Source organism: Dendrobates tinctorius, unplaced genomic scaffold, assembly GCF_039654945.1.
Source record: "Dendrobates tinctorius isolate UK_male_01 unplaced genomic scaffold, ASM3965494v1 ptg000111l, whole genome shotgun sequence".
NCBI lineage: Eukaryota > Metazoa > Chordata > Amphibia > Anura > Dendrobatidae > Dendrobates > Dendrobates tinctorius.
The window spans coordinates 32,248,434-32,271,544 of record NW_027361779.1 but is presented as its reverse complement, the minus strand read 5'-3'; the positions used below and the strand labels follow the sequence as shown (position 1 = coordinate 32,271,544).

Below are 23,111 nucleotides of genomic sequence, written 5' to 3'. Positions count from 1 at the left end.
AAAAAAAGTGTCAGAATTTTTTCTTTATATATATTTTTTCCCTCTTTTTCTGGGGCCGTAGGAGGATTTTTTTTTTCTCTAACGGAGATTAAGCAATTCTCTGATCGTGTTGAGCAGCTCGCTGCTGAAGTGCGGGGAATTTCCGCCTATCTCGCTCAAATCACCTGCTGTTGAACCAAAAATCCCTACTCCTAATGTGTTTTCTGGGGATCGGTCTAAATTTTTGAATTTTAAGAATAATTGTACACTATTTCTTGCCTTGAAGCCTAACTCCTCAGGGAGCTCTGTGCAGCAGGTTAAAATTGTCATCTCCTTGCTGCGCGACGATCCCCAGGATTGGGCTTTTTCTCTGACACCTGGAAATCCTATTCTGACTAATGTGGACGCATTTTTTCAAGCCTTGGGGTTGTTGTATGATGAACCTAATGCTATTGACATGCACTCCATGATTAAGCCCTTTCAGGGTGAAACGCGTAGGAAATTGCTCCCCTCCATACGCCTCTTTGTGTCGTTTTTACCTGATGGTATGAAGATTTTATATTCTCAATAAAGCAATTATTTTATCTCCTGGAGACGCTGGAAAAATCCTTCTTTATGTTGTGTAATGCTATTGATCAAGCTGAGAAAACCCTATTGGCATTGAACCAGGGTCAGGATTCTGCCGAGTTATACTGTCAAAAATTCCGAAAGTGGGCGGTCCTTACTACATGGAATGATGGTGCCTTAGGCCTCTTTCACACATCCGTTTGTCTGCATCAGCCAAAATCCGCCGTTTTGCAAAAAAAAATGATCCGCCATTTTTCTTGGCGGATCCGTTTTTTTCCCCATTGACTTGCATTATCGGTGGATCTTGACGGATGGTCATCCGTTGGATCCGTTTTTTTACGCATCCGCCAAAATTTTGGCGTCCGCTGACATGACAGGACGGACAATAAAACGTTTTTTTTTTTGCTGGCTGGATCCGCATTTGTACACTGCGTATGCCCGGAAGAATAGCCTTTGCCGGAAATTTAACCCTAAATCCAGTTCTGGCGGTCTCTCTCTCCCCCCCTTTTTTTCCCCAGACATGGGTTCCTTTAAAATTCAGCCTTCGCCGGATCTGTCTGAACAACGGTCTGGTGCCACACGTTCCTGTCAGTCCGCCGACAGATCCGTTTTTCGCCATTTTGGCGGTTAACAACTGATCTGAAAGACGGATGTGTGAAACAGGCCTTAGCAGCTCTTTCGGAAGGGTTTATCAGAAACCGTAAAAGATGTTATGGTGGGATTTCCTGTACCCTCTGGTCTTGATGATTCTATCATTGGCCATTCAAGTTGATCGGCGTTTACGTGAACGTAAAACTACACGAGAGGCGTTGCCGCCTTTTGAACAAACGTCTGAACCCATGCAATGCGATAGGGTTTTGTCTAGGGCGCAACGTCAGGAGTTTAGAAGGCGTAATAAGCTGTGTTTTTTCTGTGGAGACGCCTCTTATACTATTTCTGTCTGCCCTAAACGAGAGAAACATTTTGCGCACACATTTGCTGTGGACAGTGTACAACCCAAGTTCCTTTTGGCAATTACTCTGATCTGCTCCTTATCTACATTTTCCGCTAAGGCTTTTGTGGATTCAGGAGCAGCTTTGAATCTGATGGATTTGGACTTTGCTAAACGTTGTGGTTTTCCCATGATACCCCTGCAGACTCCTATCCCTTTGAGGGGTATTGATGCTACTCCTTTGGCGGAGAATAAACCCCAGTTTTGGAACCAGGTGATAATGCGGGTCACCCCGGACCACCAAGAAAATTGTACATTTTTGGAGCTGCACAATTTGCATGATACTATTGTTCTGGGTTTTCCCTGGTTGCAAACTCATAATCCTGTTTTGCTTTGCAAATATGTGTCTGTGGTGAGTTGGGGTTGTCAGTGTGTTCTTAGTGACACTCCTGTTTTCTCCACCTCTCCCCAGTCTCATGATATTCCTGATATGGCTGATTTTTCTGATGTATTTAGTGAGAGTAAGTCTGCGTCTTTGCCTCCTCATAGGAGTTATGACTGTGCAATTGAGTTAATGCCCGGGTGTAAATTTCCCAAGGGTCGGCTTTTCAACTTATCGGTACCCGAACATGCTGCTATGCGATCTTATATCAAGGAGTCGTTGGAGAAGGGTCATATTAGACCATCCTCTTCACCCTTAGGTGCTGGGTTTTTTTTGTGACCAAGAAAGATGGTTCATTAAGGCCTTGTATTGACTATCGTTGCCTTAACAAAATCACTTAAATATCAGTACCCGTTACCCCTGATTTCTGATTTATTTTCCAGAGTTAAAAGTGCCTGCTGGTTTACCAAACTTGACCTCAGGGGGGCGTATAATCTTATTCGCATCAAGCACGGGGATAAATGGAAGACAGCGCTTAATACTTCGGAGGGACATTTTGAGTAGCTGGTGATGCCTTTTGGGCTCACTAATGCCCCTTCTGTCTTACAATCCTTTATGAACGATATTTTCCGGGACTTTGTGGATAAGTTTTTGATCATTCATCTGGATGATATTTTGATCTTTTCCAGTGATTGGGATTCTCATGTGGAACATGTCCAGACTGTGTTCCGGATTTTGAGGGAAAATTCCCTTTATGTTAAGGGATCGAAATGCCTCTTTGGTGTACAGAGGATTTCACTTTTGGGATTTATTTTGTCTCCGTCGGCTATTGAAATGGACCCGGCCAAGGTACAAGCCATTTATGATTGGGTTCAGCCCACATCTTTGAAGGCTCTCCAGAAGTTTTTGGGTTTTGCTAATTTCTATCGTAAATTTATAGGTATTTTTTGTGGTATTGTCAAACCACTGACTGATCTGACCAAGAAGGGCGCTAATGTGGTGAATTGGTCTCCAGAGGCAGTCTCGGCATTTCAAGAGCTTAAGCGGAGATTCACTTCTGCTCCGGTTCTACGGCAACCTGATGTCTCACTTCCATTTCAGGTGGAGGTAGATGCTTCTGAGATTGGTGCAGGAGATGTTTTGTCCCAAAAAGATCCGGTGACATCTAAAATGAATCCCTGTGCCTTCTTTTCTCGAAAATTCTCCCCATATGAACGCAACTATGACGTGGGGAATCGGGAATGGTTGGCCATGAAATGGGCGTTTGAAGAGTGGAGACATTGGTTGGAGGGAGCTAGACATCAAGTTGTGGTCCTCACCGATCACAAGAATTTGATTTATCTTGAATCAGCCAAATGCTTGAATCCTAGACAGGCTAGGTGGGCCTTGTTTTACACACGTTTTAATTTTGTGGTCTCTTTTCTTCCGGGCACTAAGAATGTTAAGGCAGACGCCCTTTTTAGGAGTTTCTTTGTGGATTCTCTTATTGTGACCGATCCTACTACCATTCTAAATGAGGGTGTAGTTCTTTCCGCCATCTCACCCGATTTGAGACGTGTCCTGGAGAAATTCAGGAGGACAAACCTGAGCGTTGCCCTATGGGAAAATTGTATGTTCCTGACCAGTGGAGGAAGAGAGTAATGTCTGAAATTCATTGCTCCGCGTTGGCTGGTCATCCAGGTATTTTTGGTACCAGAGATTTGGGGAGTCGATCTTTTTGGTGGCCTGCCTTATCTCGTGATGTCAGGAATTTTGTGCAGTCCTGTGGGACTTGTTTTCGGTCTAAAACCTGTTCTCGTTCTAGTGGGTTGTTGATGCCCCTGCCGGTGCCCAAGAGGCCATGGACCCATATCTCAATGGATTTTATTTTTGATCTTCCTGTCTCTCAGAGAATGACTTATCTGGGTGATTTGTGATATTTTCTAAGATGATCCATCTTTTACCACTCCCAAAGTTGCCATCTTCTTCAGAGTTGGTGCCCTTGCTTTTACAACAGGTGGTTCGGTTGCATGGGAATCCTGAGAACATTGTGTCGGACAGAGGAGTCCAGTTTGTTTCCAGATTTTGAAGAACTTTTTGTTCCAATCTGGGAATTCAGTTATCTTTCTCCTCTGCGTTTCATCCTCAGACCAATGGGCAGACTGAGAGAACAAACCAGACTTTGGAGTCCTATTTGAGATGTTTTATATCTGCTGATCAGGATCTCTGGGTCTCATTTTTGCCCTTAGCCGAATTCGTGCTAAACAATAGAGCTAGTTCTGCCACTTTGATGTCGCCCTTTTTCTGTAACTTTGGGTTTCATCCTCGATTTTCTACGGGCAACTGGAATCTTCGACCTGCCCAAGTGTGGACACTGTGGTAGAGAGAATGCAGCAGATTTGGGACCAAGTGGTGGATAAGTTGTCCCTCTCTCAGGAAAAAGCCCAACGGGTTTCCAACCGGCATAGGACCATTGGTCCCCGGTTAAAAAGTGGGTGATATGGTTTGGTTGTCGTCAAAGAATATTCCCATGAAGGTTGCGTCTCCAAAGTTCAAGCCAAGATTCATTGGACCTTATAAGATTTTGGAGATTCTTAATCCTGCTTCTTTTCGATTGGCTCTTCCAGTTACGTTTAAGATCCATAACGTGTTTCATAAATCTCTGTTGAAGAGGTTTGTGGAGCCAGTAGTTCATATGGCGGCACCTCTTGACCCTGTATTGGTTAAAGGCAATGTGGAATATGAGGTAGAGACAATATTGGATTCATGTTTGGCTAGACGGAGACTCCAGTACTTGGTCAAATGGAAGGGTTATGGCCAGGAGGATAATTCTTGGGTCTCTGCTTCTGACATTCATGCCGATAGATTGGCGCGTGCTTTTCACCGGGCCCATCCTGATCGGCCTGGTGGCGTGGATGAGGGCTCGGTGACCCCTATTGTGAATTCACTTTCTGGCCTACCTCTGGTTACTGGTGAAGGTAGTGGAGATGGTTATATTGACAGAGGGGTCGCGAGTTCTCTTTCCGGGCTCCCACTGGTGGTTACAGGAGGTAATGGAGCTGATCTAATTAACAGAGGCCTGCCACCTGATGAGGAGGGCGATTGGACATTGGGAGTTTCTGACTGGATTTAAGACAGCCGACTCCCTCTATCCCTGCTGGCGATTTCTTCCTGCCTCCTGAGGTCTTAGTTTCCAGCTCAGTCCCTGCATGCTCAAGCTAAGTGTTCCTTTGCTATTTGATTTGGTTTGTCTATTTCAGTTTTGTGTGGTCGGTCAGCCAGCCGCGGCTGGGGCTGTGCTGGATTTCCATCCTTATGTTACTGTTTGTGCCAGTTTGTTTTTGTCCCTTATTAGATTGGTATATTCTGACAGCAGAGCAAAGAGAGGCCAGAGTGCTGATATAGTGGGCGAAGTCTAGTGACTTCAGTATTTTTTTCTATCAGACGTGTTGGGCATTTTTTGCAGGGTTTGCTGCGTGATTGCAGACAGTGTCTTTCCTTTCCTCTCTGGTCTAGTTAGCTTGGGCCCCATCATTTGCTCAGCCTATTTTCCTACCTGCGTTTGTGTTTTCATCTTGTCTCACTGACAATATATGTTTGGAGGCTATCTATGCCTTTGGGGTCTGCTCTGGGGCAGTTTAGATGTCCCCTTTCTTGTTTTAGGCTTATTTAGTTCTCCGGCTGTGTCGAGGCGTCTAGAATCATCGTAGGTACGCTCCACGGCTACTGCTAGTTGTGTGGATAGGATCAGGGGTCTGCAATCCGCTTAGTTACCAACCTCTCTGGTTTTCTGTGGCTTAGCTTGGTCTTGCTTTCCTCCTCGGTGACCCAATCATAACACTTCTGGCTCTGTCTATTGGTCATGAGTGGCTTGACACAAGGAATGCGTCACTTTTAGTCCATGTCCTGGATACGTCTGTGTGTGGTGGGTCTTGAAGCAATGACTCCAGCAGCAGTCCACTCCTTGTAAATCTCCCCCAAGTTTTTGAATGGCCTTTTCTTAATCCTTTCAAGACTGTGGTTATCCTTGTTGCTTGTGCACCTTTTTCTACCACACTTTTTCCACCACACTTTATCTTTACACTAATATGCTTGGATACCTTTTGTGGCTTACCCTCCTTGTGGAGTGTGTCAATGACTGCCTTCTGGATATCTGTCAAGTCAGCAGTCTTTGCAATGATTGTGGAGCCTCCTGAAAGAGACTAAGGGACCTTTTTTAAATACTTAAGAAGCCTTTGCAGGTGCTTGTTTTGTAATTGTTCTAATTTACAGAGATAATGACTTTTGGGTTTTCATTGGCTGTAAGCCATAATCATAAACATTAACAGAAATACACACTTGAAATAGATCACTCTGTTTGTAATAACCATCTAATATACGAGTTTCACTTTTTGTACTGAAGAACTGAAATAAATTAACATTCTGATATTCTAATTTTGTGAGAAGCACCTGTATATATGGCAATAAACAGTACATAATATGATGCAAGCAAACACTCAAGAGCAGGCACACATGATAAACAGAAAATTGGTGGGTGAGCTAAACAGAAAAATATCAATAGTATTTATAGGTAAATAAACATATGTAAAAAGGTACATCAGCTACAAAGTAAAGTAACATCATGCATCGAATGGCTGATCTGTTGTTGGTTATGGGTATAACACAACCGTCTACTAAACAGTAATTTGTTCTACTATGACAAAATTATCTATGAACCCCCTTCAGGGACCACATCAGTAATATCAGGATTTAGTAATGTGTAAAAGGGTACCTACAGGGGATTACGTTTAGTATACAGATGTTAAAATCAAAAATACAAACAATCAGCTCATCCACCAAGAGACCCGACAAATGTTTCACCACAGCTTCATCAGGGGTAATTAATAAGAGAGTCAGAAGGGCATAAATATACATGCTGGCCAATCAGAGTAAAGGAAACCATACACCACCTGTTTAGGAGTTAATGAGGGGTCTCACTCGAGAAGAATGCTGGCACATGTGCAGATATAGTAACAAAGTCACATGACCAGAAAAAAAAGCATTAGCCGTGAGATCGCAGAGTCATCTCTGCAAAATGCACTCATTGCGCAGCATTACAGCACCTGCCATCTCATATTAGAAACATAAAATCGGACCTTACACAAACTGAACATGTGACAGCCGTGTCTTCTTGGCAAGGTGGGTGTGGGCTCATTGCACAACGTTCCAGGTCCTGCCGATCCACATTAAAGAGCCGAATAGGACCTGTCACAGCTTGGGCATGTGACTTGAAGGTGGGTCATGAGTGAGATTACAATGGTGTGCAGGAAAAAAGAAACATATAGAACACAAACATTTTTTATTATAGCCAAGTGCCATGGTCAAAAATTACCACGTCCCCGATGAAGAGAACCATGATATATAATTTTTGCCAATATTTATTTTATTCTCAATGAACTCCTTGGACCGCCTGTTACCATCACCTTTGGCTGTCCACTGTTTATATTTTATAGTGCCCCCTGCGCCCAGTCCCTTTTGAGATTGACTTGGGGCATTTGGGCTCATCTTGGGTCTTTTCCATTAATCTAGCACTCAACTCATGTTCTGCTAATCCACTGTTTTAGGTCTATTTATTATCATTTGCATACCAATTTTGTCCCTTTTCTACAGGTCTCTTTTCTACATTTTCCCTTATTTACAGGTCTTTTGGTAAAAATCATATATAATGGTTCTCTTCATAGGGGCTAACCCTCATACCATTTGGGACTTACGGGGTTTAATATTATCATACTATGGAATTATAATATGCATTCCCGTATTTCATTGTCTCAGGTGTCTTCTTTTCACTTACTCATATTTTGTGCATCTGACACGTTTACATCCTCCTGTTTTTGTCCACTTGTATGTATGCAAGGCGGTGTATGGGTTAACTGCATCTTATGCCCGCCTTTATTGACCTTCCCTATAGTAACTGTTGTGCTGTACAGCCTGTCTGATGCCAGGAGAATTCTCCCCGCTTCAGCACATTGAGTCTGCTCATATTACTCAGCGCATAGGGGCTCTAAAGCAGTGACAGCACACATGCGCACTTAATCTGCCTCGGCTCCTCTCGGATCTACTTTCTTTTTGACTTTCAGTACGTGACCCGGATGTTCCAACAAACACTTCCGGTTTCCCCTCCATGACTGGTGTTCCTGGGGCACTGGACACACCAGTAACTGATTACACGATTCTACTTCAGGTAGTTATACATCTTTTTCATGATGACAGGTCACTTCCCCTGACGAAGCTGTTTGACAGCGATACGCGTAGGGCTCTCCCGCACCCCCGTGTTATCACATCTCCCTCTTGCCTTTTACCCCCCCCTCCCTCTTGGGCTGACGGCTTTGCTTCTCACTCTCAGGTATTGTACCTTGCATACTTCTGACAGACTTATTACTTGTGGAATAGCAGCTTGCCATTGCTGATTTTATCAGAGGTCTCCCTTCTTTCTGGGGTGATTGCACATGTATGGGAGGTGGGTTTATTGTCCTTGTGTGGTACCATTGGATCCATGGCTATGATATTGTAGGCTTGTGGGGACGCCCACTCTGCGTTCATTTATGCAATTTACCTATGTTATGTATTTTTGCCGTAATAATGCATTAGAGTATGTCATTTTTGCATTTCATGTTTGATTAATCCTGGCCTGTACTTGCACATAGCTTTATCTGTTGAGGAGAGCCTTAAGTTCAAATACCTAATTAACCTCAAGTGTATTATTTCACCTTACATTAGCTTTTTCAGATCAAAGTGTGACACTAAAGATGGCTGCCTTCTCGTGTTTGCCTCATGCCATGTGCTATTGGAACTGGAATTTCCTGTTTGGCCAAACCACCATGTGCTCCATGGATCCACCCACGACGACGCCCACTGTGATGACCTCATGGACAAACCCAGCCTGATGACCTCATGGATCCGCCCGGAATAGCTCACTGCCCAACCCACTAACCAATGGAATACATCCGAACACTCCCATTTTAGAGTTAACCGAGCCCCCTTACAAGGGATATAAGACCTGTGTGTGAATCAATAAAGACTCTCTTATTCACTGGAACCGTGCCAGAGATTGATCAAGAGAGATTACATCCCACTGTGTGTGGTGTGATTCTTTTAGTGGCCACTGATCAATACCCATTGGACCAGGGGCAGGCAACTATTGAACATTATTTATTGTTCAACCTAACATATCTACATAGATTCATTTTTGGATTCTATGATTTTGCATCATATATTATACCCATATGGATACCAACTGTAATAGAGGGTGTTGTGACTTTTTGGTTTTAACTGTTTTTATCATTTTGTCCTGTTATCAATAAAGATGTTTTTTCATACACGTTGCATATAGGTGTGCACATACAGTATATATAGGCATGTCTTTTTCTATGGTTTCCAGTGAAAATATACCATATAATATAATATAATATTTTATATTCACATTTTTCGCAATCTGGGGCTGTGTGACAGCTTATTTTTTGTGCCCTGAACTGACGTTTTTACTGATACCATTTTGGGGCAGATACGATGTTTTGGTTCCATGACAATTGTGTACAAGATAATTGTGTACGGACAATTGTGTACAGAAAATTGTGTACAGGGCAATTGTGTACAGGGCAATTGTGTACAAGGACAATTGTGTACAGGACAATTGTGTACAAGGACAATTGTGTACAAGGACAATTGTGTACAAGGACAATTGTGTACAAGGACAATTGTGTACAAGGACAATTGTGTACAAGGACAATTGTGTACGGACAATTGTGTACGGACGATTATTTACAGACAAGTATAGGGAAAACAAAAAATTAAACGTCCAAAAAAAGAAAATACTATATTCATCATTGATTTTAACGTAAGATTGCTTATTGAATAACAGTTTCAAAGCTTCTTCTATTCTTATTCTACAAATATTGCTGGTCTTGTCTATCGTGCCTGCATGTTGCTGATCGCTCGTAGATACCGCAGCTTGTCTCCTTGATTGTGATAATCAGCCACTTTCACACGCAGTCGTTCAGCTAGCTGGACATACTTGCTTCGTGGATGCTCAACATTCAGTACCTCAGCATTCTGGGCTGTAAGTCCATGAATTGCCATGTCACTAATGAGTCCGTTGAACAGTTTCCACACGGTAGGATGAGCACAAAGAAAGAGTGCTTGTAAGGCGTTATGAAACCCCTCGCAGCAATTCGTGGTCTTGGGGGCAGAGGCCAAAGCGTCAGCATAATGATTCCAGACCTCTGGAGTAAACCTTGCGTTTCGAAAGCGTCCATCTACTCCTGGCCCCCTAACGTAGGTATGCTCAAAGTAGGAGAGGAGCTGATTGGTAGCATCATCATCAGGGAAGATTTGGGCTAGTTCGTCATACCTTGCACTTACTTCGGCTGGTGGGACAAACGCCAAGGAGGCCAAAGATTTTACCTTGAGATTGAACTCTCCATCCTCAGCCTCAAATTCAGCCTTTAGGCCCAGCTCATTGACCTTTCGAATAATGGACTGGCTCAGATGAAAGAAGCAGCCAGAAATCGCTGCAGCTGGAAACTCATCTTGGAAAGCTGACATTGCTGCCATCTCAAAGTCAAGAAGAATTTTCTGGGGATTTGCACCTGGCATCAACCCTTTGAGCGCCGTGATCATTCGACGATAGGTTGGACCAGTCTTGTTTGGCAGCAGGCAGTAGATCAGGGGAGGATAGGAGTTGCCGACTTTTGCATGGAGAGAATACAGCTGAAAGAACATGGTTGGCACCACCTTGAACGTTCCATCGCCAAACCATGTGTCTCCTCTTTCGAAATAAGGCAACAGTTCATTGCTACCAATGACAAGAATCCTTTGGGGGTCATCTCTTGCAGAGTCATATAAAATGATGTCGCTGTATTCCTGGGGGATAGCAAAATTGATGCTTTGAGGAGGAGCCAGCATGGTGTTTGCTCGCTGCCTGACCCGACGTGTATTTCGCTCAACGTCACTTCGCTTGGGCATTCGAGACAACACGTCATCAGACCTGTCTCGAAGAACCTGTCCAACAATGCTTCTAGTAGATGCTTGAGAGCTGATTGCTTCTTGCCTCAGAGCAGCCATTGTAGCTCTGGCTTCAGCTTGAACTGGATCTGCAGAGTGACTGTGCTCAGTCGGCTGTTTAACAATCGCGGCTCCAGATGTGTGCATGCGTGCGGGACACTTGAATTTGTTGACTTGCCTGCACCGCCATTCTTTGATGCTGTCATCACGTGTCCTGTGCAGGATATACTCGTGTCCCCCAAGCCTAAGGACATCTTTGTCTTTTTCAGACTTGCTCATAGTAAAAGTCATGGTGAAAGTTGCAAGGGGTGAGTAATGAAACCGAAAGTAAGCGTCAGTGTGAAAGTGGCCTGTACAATTATCTTTGTCTTTTTCAGACTTGCTCATAGTAAAAGTCATGGTGAAAGTTGCAAGGGGTGAGTAATGAAAGTGAAAGTAAGCGTCATTGTGAAAGTGGCCTGTACAAGTGGCCTGTACACAACAAGTAAAAGTCATGGTGAAAGTTGCAAGGGGTGAGTACTGAAACCGAAAGTAAGCGTCAGTGTGAAAGTGGCCTGTACAAGTGGCCTGTACACAAATAATTGCCTTGTACACAATTGTCCGTACACAATTGCCTCTTGTACACGGTTCCATGACCTTGTACACAATTGCCCGTACACAATTGCCTTGTACACAATTGTCCGTACACAATTGCCTTGTACACAATTGCCCGTACACAATTGCCCACAATTGTCCGTACACAATTGCCTTGTACACAATTGCCTTGTACACAATTGTCCGTACACAATTGCCTTGTACACAATTGCCCGTACACAATTGCCTTGTACACAATTGTCCGTACACAATTGCCCGTACACAATTGCCTTGTACACAATTGCCCGTACACAAATGCCTTGTACACAATTGCCCGTACACAAATGCCTTGTACACAATCGCCTTGTACACAATCGCCTTGTACACAATCGCCTTGTACACAATCGCCTTGTACACAATCGCCTTGTACACAATTGTCATTGTACACAATTGGCCTGTACACAATTGTCTGTACACAATAGTCCGTACACAATTATCTTGTACACAATTGTCCTGTCACCGATGTTTTGATTGCCTTTTATAGCATTTTACACCAAATGTCCTAGCAACCAAATAAACCTAATTCTGGTGTTTCGTTTCTCATTACGCTGATCAGATTGATTTACTTTATATTTTGATAGCTTGGACATTTCTGAAAACAGCTATACCAAAACATGTATTTTTTTATTTTATTTTTAATTGGGAAAGAGGGGTGATTTGAACTTGTGTTTTGATTTTTTAAAACTTTTTTTTTCACTTCTTACTTTATTTAATAGTCCCCTTAAGAGAGTTGAAGCAGCACTCATCCGATTGCCTGTGCCATACAAACCAGGGCTTCAGCCCTGCTATGTATATCAAAAATCACGATCTCCTATGAATGCCGGCCACGAGCCAACGTTCACAGGAGATTCACAATGACTAGCACGGAGGTCTTCTGAAGATCCCTGGCTGTAATGACAATAAACGTCATCGGTTGTGAAGGAGTTAAAAGTATGTCATATGTCTTCTAGTCTATTGTACATTTTCTTCAGCGTTGTTCACACAAACTAAATTAAAAAGCTGTGTTTAAACTTTGCTATAGGATCGTAAAGACAAGAGTTTTATGAACAGAACTTACCATGGAATTCTGTAAGTTTTGACTCCAAAACATAAAATTCTATATATTTTCTGTAGACTGACCAATGTTCTGCCTCATGCCCAACTAAAAAAAAAAAAAAAGGAAACAGAAAACAATTGCAATCATTCCAAAGAAAAATTTTAGGACACCATTTTACATTCATAATTTGACATATAGACTTTGTACAGAGCAATTGACAAGCACATTCTCAGCACTACTTACCTGCTTTTCGGTCATTTCTCTCTACATCTATACAAAACACAGGAATTCTTTCTTTTCGATCTCTTCTTTCCTGACTTGTGTCTTCAAAAAAATCTACGAATGGAATGCTGATTTTCCATGCGGAGAGATTTCGGGGTGTGTTTGGAGTGGTTGCGGTGAGAACTTCGACAGGAGAGTCATCTTCTAATACCATAATTCCTTCTTCAATCTGAGAGTAAATACAAAGTGGTTTAAGTAGAATATAAACCTAGCTCTTCACCTACCTTACCCTTGTAGGTTCACAAACGCCGAGTCCCCAAATTGCAGACTTATGCTACAAATTTTGCCCAACGCATTGCAATCAGTGTAATACGCAGTTAAAGAGGACAAAGTCAAAAGAGGTGAAATTTTAGGCTATGTGCGCACATTGTGTATTTGCTTGCAGAAATTTCTGCAAGGTTTTTTACATCTCTTTGCAGAAAAATGCAGTGGAAAATACGCGTGTTTTTATGCGTTTTTGTAAATCCATAGAGCTAAATAAAGATATATTTAAAAACAGGATTTTTGGGTTGCTTACCGTAAAATCTGTTTCTCGGAGCCTTCATTGGGGGACACAGAGACCATGGGTGTATGCTGCTGCCACTATGAGGCTGACACTATGCACAAAAAAAGGTTAGCTCCTCCTCCGCAGTGTACACCCCACCGACCGGCAGGGAATTCCTCAGTTAGTGAGAAAGCAGTAGGAGAAGTAACAGAATAGATTGAAAACAGAACAAACCACTCAACTGTAACCAATCAAAGTAAGAACAGGAGTTGTAGAACATGGGAGGGTGCTGTGTCCCCCAATGAAGGCTCCGAGAAACAGATTTTACGGTAAGCAACCCAAAAATCCTGTTTTCTCGTTCGCCTTATTGGGGGACACAGAGACCATGGGACGTCCCAAAGCAGTCCCTGGAGTGGGAAACAAACTTCCATCAGGCCAGTGGACTCACCACCGCTGCCTGCAGGATCCTTCTACCTAGGCTGGCGTCCGCCGAAGCGTAGGTGTGGACCTTGTAGAATTTCACAAACGTGTGAACCGAAGACCAGGTTGCAGCTTTGCAAAGCTGCAGCGCAGAGGCTCTGTGGCGTACCGCCCAGGAAGCACCCACTGCCCGGGTAGAGTGCACTCTGATCCCCGGAGGGGCCACTCGATGCTTACCGGGCGATGTGATCCAGCGAGCAATAGTAGCTTTGGAAGCCGGGTGACCTTTCCGCGCCCCATCTGGAATGACGAAAAGAGTGTCTGTCTTTCGCAAGGAAGTCATCCTAGACAGATAGGCTCTCATCGCCCTGACCAGATCCAGTTTGTTCAGGGACCACTCCCGAGGGTGAGTTGGACTCGGACAGAAGGACGGCAGAACAATATCCTCATTGAGGTGAAAGGAGGACACCACCTTCGGAAGAAAAGAGGGCGGAGGCCGCACAACTACCTTGTCCTGGTGAAGTACCAAGAAAGGAGAGCGGCAAGAAAGAGCCGCCAATTCCGACACGCTCCGGATGGAAGTGATGGCCACCAGAAAAGCTACCTTCCAAGAAAGGGAAACATCCCTGAGCGGTTCAAAAGGAGAACCTTGCAGAACCTCAAGAACCAGATTAAGATCCCATGGATCCACGGGCACTCGATACGGAGGAGCCGTGTGAGCCACACCCTGAAGAAAGGTTTTGACCTGAGGGCGGGAGGCCAACGTCTTCTGAAATAAAATGGACAGCGCCGAAACTTGACCCTTCAAGGAACTGAGAGCAAGCCCCGCATCCAGCCCTGCCTGAAGAAACGCCAGAACGGAAGGGAGCGAAAAGCACATGGGCGCGATGTTATTGGCCTCACACCAAGTGAAATAGGCCTTCCAAGTACGGTAGTAAATTTTGGAAGATGATGGCTTCCTGGCTCGGATCATGGTATGAATTACTCGACCGGAGAATCCTGCTCGTTTCAAAACCTCGGTCTCAACAGCCACGCCGTTAAATTGAGCGGCCGAGAATTGGGATGGCAAATCGGGCCTTGAGACAGGAGATCTGCCCTGTCTGGAAGCTTCCAGGGGGCGTCCGCGAGAAGGTTGACAATGTCCGCGAACCAAGACCTTCTGGGCCAATTCGGGGCGATGAGAATGACTGGAATTCCTTCTGCTTTGATCTTCAACAGCTTGGGAAGAAGAGGCAGGGTAGGAAACAGGTAGGGTAGCTCGAACTGCGACCAAGGCTGGCATCCGTTGTTACAATCTGCCAGTGAATGGGAAGAAAAGACCGCCCCAAGAGGATGAGAGGTGACGTCAACCACTAGTTGAGTGACCGCTTGATCCGGCCTGAAAGACGAACAGGGTGATCCAGGGACAGAGCCGACCTGTTCCACCTCGACAGAATGGCGTGTTGGAGAGGTCTGGCGTGAAATTGGGCAAAGGGAACTGCCTCTATCGCCGCCAAAATCTTTCCCAGGACCCTCATGGTTGTTCGGAGGGATGGAAATCGTGTGGTCTGCAGTGATCGTACATCCTGCCGCAGGGAGAGAATCTTCTCTTGAGGGAGAAAGACCCTTGACCGACGAGTGTCGAACAGGAGGCCCAGAAACACAAGAGGTTGAGTAGGAACCAGACAGGACTTTTTCCTGTTGACGATCCACCCGAAATTGGAAAGAGTGTCTAGGACGATCGTCAAACTTAGGCGTGCCTGTTGGAAAGAGGGAGCTTTGATCAGAATATCGTCGAGGAACGGAAAAAGAACGAGACCTCTGATCCTCAACAAGGCCATCAACGCAGCCACGATCTTCGTGAAGACTCTGGGAGCAGTGGCGAGACCGAAGGGCAGCGCGACGAACTGGTAATGTTCCTGGCGAGCCGCAAAACGCAGGAACTTCTGATGTCCGGAGAATATGGGAACATGTAGATAGGCATCTTGGATGTCTATTGAACACATGAATTCCTGCTCCTCCATGGAAGCGATTACCGAACGAACCGACTCCATCCGGAAGTGGCGAAGACGGACTCTCTTGTTGAGCAGCTTGAGATCCAAGATGGGTCGGACCGCCCCGTCTTTTTTCGGCACGACAAATAGGTTTGAATAAAACCCTGTAAACCGCTCCGCTTCGGGAATGGGCACAATCACCCTGGCACTGAGGAGAGAGTCGAAGCTGGATCTTTTGGAGGACGGGATTCGAAGAAACGATCCCGTGGAAGAGAGACGAACTCTATCTTGTATCCTGACGATACAACCTCCCTGACCCAAGCGTCCTCCACTGAGGCCAGCCAGACGTCCTTGAAGAACAGGAGTCGACCTCCCAATTGGAAGGGACCCTCGGGAGTCCGAGGATAGTCATGCTGATGTGGACCGTCCAGATCTGGGTCTGGATGGTCTGCTCTGCGAAGAGTGGGAGCGCCAGGAGGGAGTGGGTCTGAAGGAAACTTTCTTCCTATCTTGGCGTGCCTGCGGTCTTTGTTGGTTGGAGGAGGTCTCCACCGTATTGAAACAGCGGTAAGCCCGAAAGGGTCGAAACTGACGCCTTAGTGGGGGTCTGCGAGGCTTGGACTGAGGCAGGAGAGAACTCGTGCCTCCGGTGGCGTCCTTAATAATCTGGTCCAATTGGTAACCAAAAAGGCGCACTCCCTGAAAAGGCAGATTAGTAAGAGACTTTTTAGAATACAAGTCCGCCTGCCAGGCCTTGAGCCAAATTGTCCGTCGGATTGCCACTACGTTGCTTGACACCTGAACTGCGCAGGATGCCGCATCCAAAGAAGCAGAAAGCAGATAATCCCCCGCATGGGAAATCTGATTGGCGAGATCGGCCAATCGATCTGGTTGTGCTTTCTCTAGGATGCCCTGACGAAGATCCTCTGCCCAAGTAGCTATGGCTTTTGCTGCCCAGGATGAAGCAAAGATTGGGCATACCGCCGTCGAAGCCGCTTCGAAGGCAGACTTCGCTAGGGATTCTATAATCCTATCATTAGAATCCTTCAGAGACGCCACGCCTGAAAGCGGGAGAACCGTGTTATTAGAAAGCCTGGACACGGGCGGATCGACCGAGGGAGAGGCAGACCAGTTGTCCGTGAGCTCTTTAGCAAACTGGTACAGAACGCCGAGACGCTTTCCTCTTTGAAAGCGTCTGGTCGGATCTGCTCTTTCCCTGGTAAAAATCTTTCCAAACTCGGAATGCAGAGGGAATACCCTGGAGGGTGTTTCCTCCCGTCTAAACGAAACCTCCTGATCTGAGGATTTCGCAGGGGAGTCCGCAATGTCGAAGGTATGATGGATCGCTGCAATGAGGTTCTGTACAGTAACCCTCATGTTCGCATCCTGGTCCGAATCCAGCTCTAAGATCCCCTCAGATGACCTGTCCGAGAGCGCCTCACCTGACACGGGAGAGGAGGCCCGGGAAGGAGGCTGACGATAAGGACTATGTGGTGACATGGGGCGAGGAGAGGATTCCGGCTGGAGATCCTGCCTGGGTCTTTTGCGACTAACGCTGGCTGACTCAGATGGAACTTCTTGAGGCCTGCTGGACCCTGTAGAGGTGTCCAGGGGCAACTTATCCAGAATGGCTACTAGGGACTGAGACACCCTGGTGAGGTCTGCCACTGACTGTGATAGAGACGAAGCCCAGCCGGGCATGGGGGGGTTCACTCTCACCTGGGGGCCTAGATGCTTCTGGGCGGCGTCAGGTTGAAGTGGATTGCTACAGTTCAGGCATAGGGAAGTGGACTGACCTGAGGGAAGTTTGCGATTGCAAGAAGAGCATGCAAAGAACTTGACTAGAGTGCAGGAGGGAGCCGCAGGGCGGCTACGGTCAGATTTGGAGTTATACATAGTGAAACCTGAGGTAGTGCCGGAAAGTTGGGGGACAGGAGGCAGAGGAGGGTGTCAGTCTGCAGAGCAGAGCCTACTCACGGTCCAGTGTCCTGTAGAAGCTTCCAGCAAATGCTTGCCGAGTCCCCCAATGCTGCACCACTCGTTTGGATCTGCGGAGCCCTTTATGGGGAAGACGACGGAGTCCGGCTGACAGGCAGAAAAAATGGCGGCCGCCTGAATAAAGCCGGGTAGAAAAGCGCCCGCTTCCTTGAGCAGACAGGGAGAAGGAAGGGGCGGGCTGACCGCCGTAAGGAGGAGGAAGGAGCCGCTCGCTGCCTATAGGCAGTCTAGGGGGCTGAACCCCGCCCCTGGAGCGCGGAGCCCGAGGAAGAGAGCGGTGGGCGGGCTTAGAACGGGCGGAGAGAAGCCCGTCTGAGGAAGAAGGCGGGGGGGCGTGGCCGCGACGCCGAAGTAGGCCCAAACTGAAGCCGGGGCCTGTAGTAGATGCGGCAGCCGCCGTGAAGCACGGGGCGGCGCGGAGACAGCGCCGCACTGCCACGGCGATCGCTCCTCAATGGAGCCATGACTAGCCTGGCTGGTAACCATCGCTTAAGTAAGTGCAGCCGGGGAGGATGATGAAGGCCTGACTGCAGCCCGGCTGCTGAAAAGCACTGAGATAAGTGCAGCCGGGGAATTCAGGGAAAGGAAGAGGCTGCTGAGGGCTCAGGGTCCTATACTTACCCTCTAGTCCTGCCGCTGTTCAATGTCTTCTGCTACCTGTGGAGAGAGGTACCGCTATCATCCAGCCGAAGGATGTCCGCGTCTCTTCCGGACCGACAGGCTCTGGTGGGCGAGTGGGTGGGAGACGGGGGACGGGGACCAGTTGGATCGCCTGACACGCGTCCGTGCTCAGGCTCTTGGTCCTTCCGGGAGACCTATGAGGATACAGAGTGGCAGTTCACGCTGTACTCATAGCCTCCTTGTGGGACTACAGATGTGACCGTTCACTCTGTATCCCTCCGCAAAACCTGAAAAGAAAACGACGCACACTGAGGTAGATATGGGTCTAATGAAAGACCCGTGTCCACCTCCTACTGACACTAAGCTAAACATGAGGCATTCCCTGCCGGTCGGTGGGGAGTACACTACGGAGGAGGAGCTAACCTTTTTTTGTGCATAGTGTCAGCCTCCTAGTGGCAGCAGCATACACCCATGGTCTCTGTGTCCCCCAATAAGGCGAACGAGAAAAAAAAAAAAAAAAAAAATTGTGATGTAATTTCCTTGTTCAACCTCTTCTTTTTCATTCTCCATTTTGAAATTGATGACCATGTCATTACATACCTGTTGTGAGTTCATTTTCCCCTTCATTACTGAGGCCCGAGGAACTCCCTCTTCTGGTAAAGAAAGGTAGTGAGCCTGATTATCAAACACCTGAGGCTGATGATGATGACTGGCTGAGTGGAGTTACTGACTGGATATAAGGCTGCCGACGCCCTTCTGCCCTGCGAGTGATTTCTCTGTGGGATCCTTGGAGACCAGTCTGAATTCCTGCTCCTCTAAAGCTAAGTTTTCTGCTCGGCCTTTTGCTTTGTGCTTTGACTTTGTTTTGCTTTGTTTTTCTAGATTTCTGCCATTCCCTACTGGGGTGTGCTGAATTCCTTTAGCTCTGTCTTCTGAAAATACCTGAGTGCTGATTTAGTTTTTGAAGCCTAGCTGCTTCAGGGCCTATTTCATATCAGCTTGTTGGCTTATGTCTTTGATAGGGTTTTGGCAGATTGCAGACAGCAGCCTTCCTGTCCTTTCCTATCTAGGTAGTTTTGGGGCCCCGTCTTTGCTCAGTCTATCTTTCTGTCTGTGTTAGTGTTTTCATCTTGCTTCACCGTCATTATATGTTGGGGGCTGCCTATTGCTTTGGGGTCTGCTCTGGGGAAGTTTAGATTTCCCCTTTCTTTCTTTAGGCCTCGTAGGAACCCCCCACAGCTACTGCTAGTTGTGTTGATAGGTTCAGGGGTCTGCAATCTGATAGTTGCCAACTTCTCTGGTTTTCTGGACTTAGCTTGTATTTCCGTTTTTTGCCTCCTACGGTGACTCATTCATAACAGAATCACCCGCCATACCGCAGATCCTAGGGTACTCAGTAGCAGGAAAGAATTGTAAAAAAAAAAAAAGTGTGTATATTTTTTCCTCTATATCTCTGAGGCCGTAGGGGGAATTTTTTTTTTCTCTCAATGGAGATAAAGCAATTGTCTGATCGTGTGGAGCAGCTCGCTGCGGAAGTGCGGGGAATTTCCACCTACCTTGCTCATTCACATGCTGCTGAACCAAAGATTCCTACACCTGATGTATTTTTTGGGGATCGGTCTAAATTTTTGAATTTCAAAAATAATTGTAGATTATTTTTTGCCTTGAAGCCTAACTCGTCAGGGAGCTCCGCGCAGCAAGTTAAAATTGTCATCTCTTTGCTGCGTGGCGATCCCCAGGATTGGGCGTTTTCTTTGAAACCAGATGATCCTATTCTGACTAATGTGAACGCATTTTTTCAGGCCTTGGGGTTGTTGTATGATGAACCTAATGCCATTGATCAGGCTGAAAAGACCCTGCTGGCATTGAACCAGGGTTGTGATTCTGCAGAATTGTACTGTCAAAAATTCCGAAAGTGGGCAGTACTTACTACCTGGAATGATAATGCCTTGGTTGCTCTCTTTCGGAAGGGGTTGTCAGAAGCCGTAAAAGATACTATGGTGGGATTTCCTGTTCCCTCTGGTCTTTTCGATTCTATGTCATTAGCCATTCAGGTTGATCGGCGTTTGCGCGAACGCAAAGCTGCACGAGAGGTGTTGCCACCTGTTGAACAAATGTCTGAACCTATGCAATGTGATAGAGTTTTTTCCAGAGAGCAGCGTCAGGAGTTCAGAAGGCGTAATAAGTTGTGTTTTTTCTGTGGAGATGCCTCGCATATTATTTCTGTCTGTCCTAAACGAGAGAAACGCTTTGCACACACGTTTTCTGTTGGGGGTGTTCAACCCAAGTTTCTTCTGGCTATTACTCTGATCTGCTCCCTGTCCACATTTTCCGCCAAGGCTTTTGTGGATTCGGGAGCAGCCCTAAACCTAATGGACTTGGATTTTGCTAAACGTTGTGGATTTCCGATGACACCTCTGCAGACGCCTATCCCTTTGAGGGGGATTGATGCTACTCCTTTGGCTAAAAATAAACCTCAGTTTTGGACCCAGGTGGTAATGCGGGTCGCCCCAGACCACCAAGAAAATTGCAGATTTTTGGTGTTGCATAATCTGCATGATACTATTGTTCTGGGGTTTCCCTGGTTACAAATTCATAATCCAGTTTTGGATTGGAAATCTGTGTCTGTGGTGAGTTGGGGTTGTCGGTGTGCCTTTAGTGAGGCTCCGGTGTTTTCCACCTCTCCTCAGTCGCATGATGTTCCTGATTATTTGACGGACTTTTATGATGTATTTAGTGAGAATGAGTCTGCGTCTCTGCCTCCTCATAGGAGTTATGACTGTGCAATTGAACTGAGCCCGGGGTGTAAATTTCCCAAGGGTCGGCTCTTCAATTTATCTGTACCCGAGCACGAGGCTATGCGATCCTATATTAAGGAGGCGTTGGAGAAGGGTCATATTAGACCATCCTCGTCACCCTTAGGTGCCGTTTTTTTTTTTGTAGCCAAAAAGGATGGATCATTAAGACCTTGTATTGATTATCGTGCCCTCAACAAAATTACTGTTAAATATCAGTATCCGTTACCCCTGATTTCTGATCTATTCTCCAGAGTTAAAGATACTTGCTGGTTTACCAAGCTTGATCTCAGGGGGGCGTATAATCTTATTCGCATTAAGCATGGGGATGAATGGAAGACGGCGTTTAATACTCCGGAGGGACATTTTGAGTACCTGGTGATGCCTTTTGGGCTCACTAATGCCCCTTCTGTCTTCCAGTGCTTCATGAACGATATTTTCCGAGATTTTGTCGATAAATTTTTGATTATCTATCTGGATGAGATTTTGATCTTCTCCAAGGATTGGGATTCTCATGTGGAACATATTCGGACTGTGTTCCGGATCTTGAGGGAGAATTCCCTGTATGTCAAAGGATCTAAATGCCTTTTTGGAGTACAGAGGATTTCTTTTTTGGGATTTATTTTGTCCCCGTCAACTACTGAAATGGACCCGGCCAAGGTACAGGCCATTTACGATTGGGTTCAGCCCACTTCTTTGAAGGCCCTCCAGAAGTTTTTGGGTTTTGCATTTTTTTATCGGAAATTTATAGCAAAATTTTCTAGTATTGCCAAGCCATTGACTGATTTGACCAAGAAGGCTGCTGATGTGTTAAATTGGTCTCCGGAGGCTGTTTCTTCCTTTCAGGAGCTGAAGCGAAGATTCACCTCCGCCCCGGTTTTGCGGCAACCTGATGTCTCACATCCATTCCAGGTAGAGGTGGATGCTTCTGAGATTGGTGCAGGAGCTGTTTTGTCCCAAAAGGATCCTGTAACATCTAAAATGAATCCCTGTGCTTTCTTTTCCCGAAAGTTCTCTCCATCTGAACGTAACTATGATGTGGGGAATAGGGAACTGTTGGCCATGAAATGGGCATTTGAGGAGTGGAGACATTGGTTGGAGGGAGCTAAGCATCAAGTCGTGGTCCTCACTGACCACAAGAATTTGATTTACCTAGAGTCGGCTAAGCGCTTGAACCCTAGACAGGCTAGGTGGGCCTTGTTTTTTACACGTTTTGATTTTGTGGTTTCTTTTCTTCCTGGAACGAAGAATGTCAAGGCAGACGCCCTCTCTAGGAGCTTCTTTGCTGATTCTCCTGTGGTGACCAAGCCTGCTACCATCTTAGGCGAAGGGGTAGTTCTTTCTGCCATCTCGCCCGATTTGAGACGTGCTCTGGAAGAGTTCCAGGAGGACAAACCTGAGCGTTGTCCCAGTGGAAAGTTATATGTTCCTGACCAGTGGAAGAAGAGAGTGATGTCTGAAGTTCATTGCTCTGCTTTGGCTGGTCATCCAGGTATTTTTGGTACTAGAGATCTGGTGAGTCGGTTTTTTTGGTGGCCCTCCTTGTCTCGTGATGTCAGGATTTTTGTGCAGTCCTGTGGGACGTGCTCCCGGTCTAAATCGTGTTCTCGCTCTAGAGGATGCCTTTGCCTGTCCCCAAGAGGCCATGGACCCATATTGCAATGGATTTCATCTCTGATATGCCTGTCTCTCAAAGGATGACTGTTATTTGGGTGATTTGTGATAGGTTCTCCAAGATGGTTCATCTTGTACCACTCCCTAAGTTGCCATCTTCCTCTGAGTTGGTGCCCCTGTTTTTACAACAGGTGGTTCGTTTGCACGGGATTCCTGAGAACATTGTATCTGACAGAGGAGTCCAGTTTGTGACTAGATTTTGGAGAACTTTCTGTTCCAGGCTGGGAATTCAGTTGTCCTTCTCCTCTGCTTTTCACCCTCAGACCAATGGGGAGACAGAGAGAACAAACCAGACCTTGGAGTCATATTTGAGATGTT

At 46.1% G+C, this 23,111-nt stretch overlaps 1 protein-coding gene across 3 annotated transcripts in view; it reads right to left on the bottom strand.

The window, feature by feature from the left end:
* The window catches only part of SNX14 (sorting nexin 14), a 159,322-nt gene that overhangs the window by 25,814 nt on the left and 110,397 nt on the right, over window positions 1–23,111 (bottom strand). For all 3 annotated transcript variants that reach the window (XM_073589635.1, XM_073589636.1, XM_073589637.1), the window contains 2 exons: window positions 12,790–12,997; window positions 12,568–12,651 (listed from right to left, as the gene is read on the bottom strand). In XM_073589635.1, coding sequence (XP_073445736.1) covers window positions 12,568–12,651; window positions 12,790–12,997 — 292 coding nt within the window. The remainder of the gene's footprint in view (window positions 1–12,567; window positions 12,652–12,789; window positions 12,998–23,111) is intronic.